Source organism: Homarus americanus, unplaced genomic scaffold (genome assembly GCF_018991925.1).
Source record: "Homarus americanus isolate GMGI-L3 unplaced genomic scaffold, GMGI_Hamer_2.0 scaffold58011, whole genome shotgun sequence".
Taxonomy (NCBI): domain Eukaryota; kingdom Metazoa; phylum Arthropoda; class Malacostraca; order Decapoda; family Nephropidae; genus Homarus; species Homarus americanus.
The window spans coordinates 1-11,531 of NW_024723341.1; the positions used below are offsets into that span (position 1 = coordinate 1).

At 52.7% G+C, this 11,531-nt stretch overlaps 1 protein-coding gene across 1 annotated transcript; it reads left to right on the forward strand.

The window, feature by feature from the left end:
- Window positions 1–9,879: 9,879 nt before the first annotated feature.
- On the forward strand, window positions 9,880–10,975 carry LOC121863423 (spindle assembly checkpoint kinase-like; the record flags this gene model as incomplete). Its single annotated transcript, XM_042362084.1, is given in 3 exon segments — window positions 9,880–9,930; window positions 10,819–10,832; window positions 10,834–10,975. Coding segments are annotated over 3 exon segments (207 nt in total), but the record flags the coding sequence as incomplete, so codon positions are not given.
- Window positions 10,976–11,531: the final 556 nt, after the last annotated feature.

The window sequence follows — 11,531 nt, forward strand, 5'->3', positions numbered from 1 at the left end:
CTAGAACCCCAACCACCCCACCAACCCCCACCCACCAACCCCAAACCCCAACCCACCCCAACCAACCAACCCCAACCCCAACCCCAACCAACCACCCCAACCAACAATCACCAACCCCCACCCCAACCAACTCAACCCCAACCAACCAAACCAAACCCAACCAACCAACCAACTCAACCCCAACCCAACCAACTCAACCAACCATCCATCCTTCAACCCCAACCCAACCAACCAACCCAACCCAAACCCCAATCAACCCCAACCCAACCCATCCCAACCAACCCCAACTTCAACCCCAACTCAACCAACTGAACCCCACCCCAACCAACCCCAACCTCACCCAACCCAAACTCAACCCCACCCACCTCAACTCACCCATCCAAACCCAACCCCACTCAACTCAACCAACCAACCAACTTTCCTAACTCAACCAACCACCAACTCAACTTCAACCCAACTCAACTCAACCAACCACCAACTAACCAACCACCAACTAACCAACTCAACTCAACCAACCACCAACCCAACCCAACCCACCCAACCAACCCAACCCCAAACCACCACCCAACCACCACTGCCAACCAACCACCACACCACCACCACCTGACCACAAACACCCACCCACCACCACCCACCACCACCACCACCCACCCCAACCCCACCCAACCCCAACCCAACCCACCCCACCCACCCCAACCCCAACCCCAACCAACCAACCAACCACCCCAACCACCCCAACCTCAACCCAACCAACCCCAACCAACCCCAACCAACCCCAACCAACCAACCCCAACCCCCACCCCACCCCAACCCCAACCCCTCAACCCAACCACCAACCAACCAACCCCAAACCCCAACCCATCCAACCAAACCAACCAACCAACCCCAACCCCAACCAACCAACTAACCCATCCAACCCAACCATCCAACCAACTTCAACTGAACCCCAACCAAACCCCAACCAACCCCACCCCAACCCCAACTCAACCCCACACCAACTAACCCCACCAACCATCCAACCAACCAACCCAACCCCAACCAACCCCAACCCAACCAACCCCAACCAAACCCCAACCCCAACCCAACTAACCAACTTCAACTCAACCAACTCAACTAACTAACCAACCCCATCTCAACTCAACTCACCCCACCAACTCAACTTCATCCAACCCACCCACCCATCACCACACCACCACCAACTAACTACCAATCTTTGACCACTTTCACCACCACCTCAACAAACCCCACCCCACCACCACCAACACCCACCACCACCCACCCACACCCACCACCACCACAACCACAACCAACCAACCCCACCCACCCAACCCACCCCAACCAACCCCAACCACCCACCAACCAACCCCAACCAACCAACTTCAACCAACCAACCAACTCAACCAACCAACCAACCAACCAACCAACCAACCCCAACTCAACCCCAACCAACCCCAACCAACCCAACCAACAACCAACCAACCAACCCCAACTTCAACCCCAACCCAACCCCAACTCAACCCCAACCAACTCAACCAACCATCCAACCCACCAAACCCAACCCCATCCAACCAACCAACCAACCCCAACTAACCAACCAACCCCAACCAACCCACCCCATCCAACCCCAACTCCAACCCCACCCAACCAACTCAACCCAACCCAACCCAACCAACCAACCCAAACCACCCACCCCAACCAAACCCCAACCAACCCCAACCTCACCCACCCCAACCCACCAACCCAACCATCCCACCCCACCCCACCCACCAAACCCAACCCCACTCAAAACCCACCACCACCACCACCCACCCCACCAACCCAACCACACCACCACCACCCCATCCACCCCACCACCACCCACCCCACCACCCACCACCACTGCACCACCACACCACCACCCACCCTGCCCACCTCAAATTCAATTACCCCCACCCACCCACCCCAACCAACCCCACCCCACCCCACCACCCACCAACCCACCCCACCCAACCCACCCCACCCACCAACCTGACCCCAACCCCACCCAACCCCACCCCAACCAACCCCACCCCAACCAACCCCAACCCCAACCCAACCAACCCCAACCCCATCCAACCCAACCCACCCCCAACCCAACCCCAATCAACCCCAATCAACCAACCAACCCAACCCCAACTCAATCAACTCAACTCAACTCAACCAACTTCAACCCAACTAACTCAACTTCAACCCAACTTTCAACTCAACTCAACCCCAACCAACTAACCAACCCAACCCCCAACTCAACCCAACCCCAACTCAACCAACCAACCTCAACTAACCAACCAACCCACCCATCCTCACACCCCAACTCCAACTTCACCAACTAACTCAACCCATCCCCAAACTCAACCCTCAACTAACCCAACCAACTAACTAACTCAACCCAACCCATCCACCACCCTGTCCCACCCAACCAACTACCAACTAACTAACTTAAACCCACCCACCCCACCCCAACTCCTAACCCCACCACCACCAACTAACCATCCACCACCACCACCAACCGACTCACACCACCACCACCCAAACCCCACACCCACCACACCACCACCCACCACCACCTGCACCACCCAAACCCCCACCCCAACCCACCTAACCAACCAACACCAACACTAACCAACCCCACCTCAACCCCCAACCCCAACCCCAACTTCAACCAACTCAACCCAACTCCCACCAACCAACCCCACCCAAACCCACCAAACCCCAACCCCAACCAACTAACCAACCCCAACCCAACCAACCAACCAACCCCAACCCCAATCCCAACCAACCAACCAACCACCAACCCAACCCCAACCAACCAACCAACCAACCCAACCAACCAACCAACCCCATCCAACCAACCCAACCAATCCCAACCAACCAACCCAACTTCAACCCAACCAACCAACCCCAACTCAACCAACCCAACCCCAACCCCAACCCAACCAACGACAAACCAACCAACCAACCAATCCCCAACCCCACCCCAAACCAACCCACCAACTCACCCAACCAACTAAACCTCAACCCAACCAACCCACCAACCCACCAACCACCAACTAACTCAACCCCAACTCAACTCAATCCACCCACCAACCACCACCCACCCCACCAACTAACCAACCCACAACTGAACACCAACCACCCAACCAACAACCAACTCAACTCACCACCCACCACCACCACCAATCTCACCCCAACCACCCCACCCCAACCAACCAACCAAACCCCACCAACCCCAACCCCAACCAACCCCAACCACCAACCAACCCCACCAATCTCAACCCAACCAACTCAACCTAACCAACCAACCAACCCCAACTGAACCCCAACCCCAAACCCCAACCCCCACCAACTTCAACCCCACCCACCCCAACCAACCAACCACCAACCCCAACCCAACCAACCCAAACCCCATCCAACCAACTTCAACCCCCAACCAACCAACCCCACCCAACCAACTCAACCAACCAACCTCAACTAACCAACCAACCAACCAACCAATCAACTTCAACTCAACCAACTCAACCCAACCTCAACCCCAACTCCATCCCAACTCAACCCCAACCAACCCCAACCTCAACCAACTAACTCAACTCAACCAACTTCAACCTCAACCAACTCAACCAAACCCAATCAACTAACCAACCAACTCAATCAAACCAACCTGAACCCCAACCCCAACCCCAACCCAACCACCAACTCAACCAACCCACCCACCCCACCAACCACCAACTCAACTCCCACCCACCACCAACCACCACCACCACCAACCCCACCAACTCAACCACCCACCAACCACCACCAACCACCACCAATTCACCACCACCCACCACCCACCAATCACCACCACAAACCACCCACCAACCCCACCCCAACCCCAACCCAACCAACTTCAACCCCAACCAACCAACCAACCAACCAACCCCAACCAACCAACTTCAATCAACCCCAATCCCCAACCAACCTCAACTCAACCAACCAACCAACTCAACCCAACCCAACCCTAACCAATCCAACCCAACTCAACCAACCCCACCAACCCCAATCCAACTCAACTCAACTGAATCCACCCCACCAACTCAACTCAACTTCAACTCCATCCCAACCAACCAACCAACCCAACCCCAACCAACCCCAACCAACTCAACCCAACCAACCAACTCACCAACCAACCAACAACCAACTCAACCCATCCACAACCTCAACCAACTCAACCAACTAACCCCAACCCAATCCAACTCAACCTCAACTTCAACTCAACCAACTCAACCAACCAACCCCACCCAACTCAACCAACTTCAACTGACTCAACTCAACCAACCAACCACCACCAACTCAACCAACCTGACCTGAATCCAACTTCAACTCAACTCAACTCAACTCAACTAACCAACTTCAACTCAACTCAACCAACTTCAATCAACTCAACTTCAACCACCAAACTAACCACCACCCACCCCAACCAACCAACTCAACTCAACCACAATTTCAACCCCACCCACCCACCACCACCACCACCAACCAACTAACTCAACCTCACCACCAACTCACCTGACCCAACCCACCACCTACACCACCCCCCACCAACCCCACCACACCCAACCTCAACCCCACCACCCCACCAACCCCACCCACCCGACCTCCACCCCAACTAACCAACTCAACCAACCTCAACTCAACTTCAACTTCAACCCCAATCTCACCCCACCCCAACCCAACTTCAACCAATCAACTCAACTTCAACCCATCCCAACCCCCAACTCAACCAACTTCAACTTCAATCAACCAACCCCAACCAACCAACCCCAAACTCAACTCAACTTCAACTCAACCAACTAACCCCAACCTCAACTCCAACCTTCAATCAACCACCAACTTCAACTCAACTCAACCCAACTTTCACCCTCAACTCCAACTCAACCTCAACCTCAACTCAACTCAACTCAATCTCAACCAACCAACCCAACTTCAACTCAACCCCACCAACCCCAACTCAACCAACCTCAACCTCAACTCAACTCAACCAACTCAACCAACCAACTCAACCAACTCAACTCAACAAACTCACCCCAAATTCAACTAACTCAACTAACTCAACTAACTAACTAACTAAACCAACTCATCTCAATTCACCTGAACTCACCCATCTAACAATTCACCCCACCAACAACATCAACTAACAAACCAATTCACCCACCACCAACCCACCACCAATCAAACCCCACCCCACCACCCACCCCAATTCACCAACCCCCAACCCAACCCCAACCACCCCACCCCAACCCCAACCCCCACCCTGACCCAACCCTCAATCAACCCGAATCTCAACTTCAACCCCAACTCAACCACCCCAACCAACCAACCAACCCCAACCCCCCAACCAACCTCACCAACCAACCAACTCAACCAACCAACCCCAACCTCAACCAACCAACTTCAACCAACCAACCAACTCAACTAACCCCAACCAACTCAACCCCACCTTCAACTCAACTCAACCATCCCAACCCAACTCAACCCAACCCAACCCACCAATCAACTCAACCCAACCAACTCAACCAACCAACCATCCCAACTTCTAACTTCAACCAACCCAACCAACTCAACCAACCTCAACTCAACCCCAACTCAACTTTCAACTCAACCCCAACCCAACCCCAACTCAACTCAACCCCACCCCAACTCAACTCAACTCAACCCCACCAACCACCTCAAATCAACCACAACCCAACCAACCCAACCCCAACTCAACTAACCCCACCCAACCAACCAACCAACCAATCAACTTAACCAACCCAACCCCAACCTCAACCACCAACTCACCCACCACCACCAACACCACCACCACCAACTTCACCCACCCCACCCAACCATCTCACCCACCACTCCACCAACACCACCACCCAACTCAACCACCCCAATCTCAACCCCAACCCCAACCAACCAACCAACCAACCAACCAACTCAACTTCAACCCACCCCAACCAACCAACCCCAACCCCCAACTCAACCAACTCAACCCAACCCCACCCACCAACTCCAACCCCCAACTCAACTCAACCAACCCCCAACCAACCCCAACCTCCAACCAACCAACCCCAACCAACCAACCCCAACCCCAACCCCCAACCCCAACTCAACTCAACCCAACCAACCAACCCAACCAACCAACCCCAACCTCCCCAACTCAACCCACCCAATCCAACTTCAACCTCAACTCAACTCAACCTCAACTCAACCTTCCCAACCCCCAACTCAACTCAACTCAACTTCAACTTCCTCACCCATCCCTCAACCCCAACCCCAAACCCAACCAACTTCAACTCAACTCAACTTCAACTCAATCAACTCAACCTCAACTCAACCCAACTTCAACTCAACTTCAACCCACCAACTCAACTCATCCCAACCAACTTCAACTAACCAACTCAACTCAACTCAACTTCAACTAACTCACCAACCACCCACCACCAACTCAACCAACCTCAACCAATCTCACCTCAACCCCACCAATCTAACCACCACCCCATCTCAACCAACCACCCACCACCACCAATTTCACCCACCACCACCACCACCACCACCCACCACCAACCCCACCCACCACCCCAACCCCAACCCAACCCAACCAACCACCACCCTCAATCACCCAACCCACCAATCCAACCCCAATCAATCAACCCCAATCAAACCACCAACTCAACTCAACCCCACCAACCAAACTCAACCAACCAACTCAACCTCAACTCAACCCCAACCTCAACTCAACCCACCAACTCAACTCAACTCAACCAACCCCAACTCAACCCCAACCCAACCCAAACCCAACCCAACCCCAACCTCAACCAACCACCAATCAAACCAACCCAACCAACCAACCCCATCCAACCAACTCAACCAACCCCAACCAACCAACCAACTTCAACCTCAACCCCAACCTTCAACCAACCAACTAACCCCAACTCAACTTCAACTCAACTTCATCTCAACCAACTCAACCAACTTCAACTCAACTTCAACCAACCTCAACTAACCTCAACCCCACCAACTAAACCAACCAACCAACCAACCTCAACCCAACTAAACCCCAACCAACCAACTCAATCAACCACCCAACCTCACTTCAACCAATCAACTTCAACCAACCAACCACCCCAAACCCAACCCCACCACCCAACCTCAACTCACCACCACCACCACCCACTCACCCACCAATTCACCCACCAACCACCCCACCCCAACCAACCACCAATCAACTAACTCAACCCAATCAACTCAACCCCAACCCCACCAACTCAACTCAACCCCAACCATCCCCACCAACCACCCCAACTCCAACCTCAACCCCAACCAACCAACTCAACCTTCAACCCAACCCAACCAACCCCACCCCAACCAACTCAACCAACCTCAACTTCACAACCAACCAACTCAACCCAACCCCAACTCAACTCAACCCAACCAATCAACCTCAACTCAACCCCAACCCCAACCAACTTCAACCCACCAACTTCAACTCAACTCAACTTCAACTCAACCAACTCAACTCAACCAACTCAACCCATCCTCAACTTCAACTTCAACTCAACCCCAACCAACCCCAACTCAACTCAACTCAACTCAACCACCAACTCAACCAACCAACTCAACCAACTAACTCAACCAACCAACTCAACCCCAACCAACCTCAACCTCAACTCAACTAACCCACCAACTCAACCTCAACCAACCAACCCCAACCAACTCAACTCAACAAACCACAACCAACTCAACCACCTTTCCTGACCAACCAACTCAACCCACCAACCAACTCAACCTAACCAACTCAACCACCACCCCACCAACTCACCAACCCCACCACCACCAACACCAACTCCACCAACCAACCCACCACCACACCAACCCACCCACCCACCACCCCACCACCACCACCACCACCCACCACCACCCACACCCCAACCAACTCAACCCAACCTCAACCAACCCCAACCAACCAACCAACTCAACCAACCCAACTCAACTCAACCCAACTTCAACTTCAACTAACCCTAACCCCAACTCAACCCCCAACCCATCCAACTCCACCAACTTCAACCCAACCAACCCAACTCAACTTCAACCCAACCAACCAACCCCAACTTCACCAACCAACCAACCAATCCAACCAACCCCAAACCCCCAACCAACCAACTCAACCACCACCACCAACCAACCAACTCAACCAACCAACCACCAACCAACCAACCAACCCCACCAACACCAACCCCACCACCAACCACCAACCACTTCACCAACTCACCAACCAACTCAACCCAACCCAACCAACCAATAACCACACCACCACCACTTCACCACCAGCCAACCAACCAACCAATCAACTCCCCACCAACCAACCAAACCAATCACCAATAACCAACTGACTTCAATTCACCACAACCAGCCAACCAACAACCAACCACCACCAACTCCCAACCAATCAACTTCACCAACCAACTCAACCAACCAACTCAACCACCACAACCCCAATCAACCTCAACCAATCAATTCACAACCAATCAACCAACTCAATCACCACACCAATCAACCAACTCAACTTCACCACCAACCAACCAACTAACCACTTCACAACCAACCGCCAACCAACTCAACCAACCAACTCAACCACCACCAACCAACCACCCAACCGTCAACTCAATCAACCAACTTCAACCACCAACCACCAATCAACCACCACCACCAACCAACCACCACTAACCACCACCACCACCACCACAACCACCACCACCACCACCACAACCAACCAACCACCACCAACTAACCCCACCCCACCACCACCACAACCACCAACCAACCAACTCACACCAACAACCACACCACCACAACCAACCAACCAACCACCACCTCACCAACCAACCAACTCAACTCCCCACCACCAACCAACACCACAACCAACCCCAACCAACATCACCACAACCCCAACCAACCAACTAATCACTCACCAACCAACCAACCAACTCCACCACCACCAACCAACCAACCACCACCACAACCCACCAATCACCCAACCAACCAACCAACTCCCACCACAACCAAACTCCACCACCACAACCACCACCCACCCCCACCCCAACCCAACCAACCTCAACCACCACCACAACCACCAACCAATCACCACCACCAACCACCTCAACCGCCACCAACTTGCCTCACCACACCACCACCACCACCACAACCCCAACCCCACCAACCACCCACTCACCACCAACCAACCAACCAACCCCAACCCCACCCAACCACCACCACAACCAACCAACCAACCACCACCACAAACCAACCACACAACCAAACCCCAACCCCAACCACCACCAACCAACCAAACTAACCACAACCAACCAACCAACCACCACAACCAACCCACCACCCCACCACAACCCAACCAACCAACCACCCACCAACCAACCAACCACCACCAACCAACCACCACCTCACAACCAACCAACCAACCAACCCCACACAACCAACCAACCAACCACCCACTGCCAACCACCAACCCCACCACCACCACCACACCACCAACTTCACTTCACAATCCAACACCACCCACCCACCCCTCACCACAATCAACCACCAACAACAACCAACCACCCAACCACCACCACCACCAACCAACCACCCACCAACTCAACTCAACCAACCAACCACCACCCAACCAACCAACCAATCACCACAACCAACCCCACCCCACCAACCAACTCAACCAACCAACCAATCACCACAACCAACCAACCAATCACCAACCAACTCACCCAACTCAACTCAACCAACCAACCAACCAACCAACCAACCAACCCCACCACCACCACCAACTCAACCACCACAACCAACTCAACCACAACTTCAACCAACTCCACACTCAATCAACCAACCCCACCACACCAATCAATCAACCACCACCATTAACTAATCACCACCACCCCACCACCACCCAACTTCACCACACCACCACCACCACCACCACCACACAACCACCACCACACCACCCCACCACCACACCAATCAATCACACCAACTCACCCCACCAATCAATCACCACACAATCCACCCCAATCAACCACAACCAACAACCAATCAACCAACCAACCCTGAACACCCAACCAATCACCAACCAATCAACTCACCAACCAATCAACTCAACTCAACCAACCAACCACCACTCAACAACCAACCAATCAACCAACTTCACCACACCACCACCAACCAACCACCTCAACTCAATCAATCATCTCACCACAACCAACTCAACCAACCTCACCACACCAAACAATCATCAACCAACCAACCCCACCCCAACCAACTCAACTACCAATAACCACCACCACCACCACACCACCAACTCACCACCACACCAACACCATTCACCAACCACCACACAACCACTACTTAACCAACTTTCATCCCAAACTCAACTAAACTCAACTCAACTAAATACCTCAATCAACCAACTAAACCAACACAACCACACCACCACAACCAACCACCACCAACACCACACCCCAACTCACAACCACAACCAACTCTCACCCCACCCCACCAACAACAACCAACCCCACCAATCAATCAACCTCACCACAACCAACACCCACCACCACCAAACACCAACCACCAACTCAACACCACCCAACACCACCACTTCACCACACCCCACCAACCACCACCAATAACCACCAATCAACCCAAACTAACCTCAACTTCAATCACAACTTCACACCATCACCAATCAATCAACCTCACCAACACCAATCAATCACCACAACCAACTCAACCACCACTCAAATCACAATCCACCCTCAACACCACCAACTCAACCAATCAACTTCAACTCACACCTTCACAACTCAACTCAACCACCACCACTCACAACTCAATCAACTCAACCACCACTTCATCAACTCAATCAACTCACACCACAACCAACCAACTAACCAACCAACTCACAATCAACCAACCAACTTCACTTCACCAACCAACTCAACTTCAACCAATCACCAACACCCAAATCAACTTCAACCAACTCAACCAACCAACCACCACCAATAACCAACTTCAACTTCAACTCACCCACCAATAACCAACTCAACCAACCAACCTCAATTCACAACCAACCAACTCAACTTCACCACCTCACCCAACCAACTTCAATCAATTCAATCAAAACCAACAACCACCTCAATCAACCAACAACCAACCAACACCACCAACACCAATCAAAACCACCACCACCAACCACCACCAAAACCAACTTCAACAACCAATCAACAACTCACACCAACCAACCAACAACCCAACCCAATCAACCAACTTCACCACAACTCAATCAATCAATCAATCAATCAACCAACTCAACTCCAATCAACTCAACAATTCACCATCAATAACCAACCAACCAATCAACTCCCAATCAATCAACTCAATCAATCAATAACTCAACTTCAATCAACCAACCACCACCAACTCAATCAACT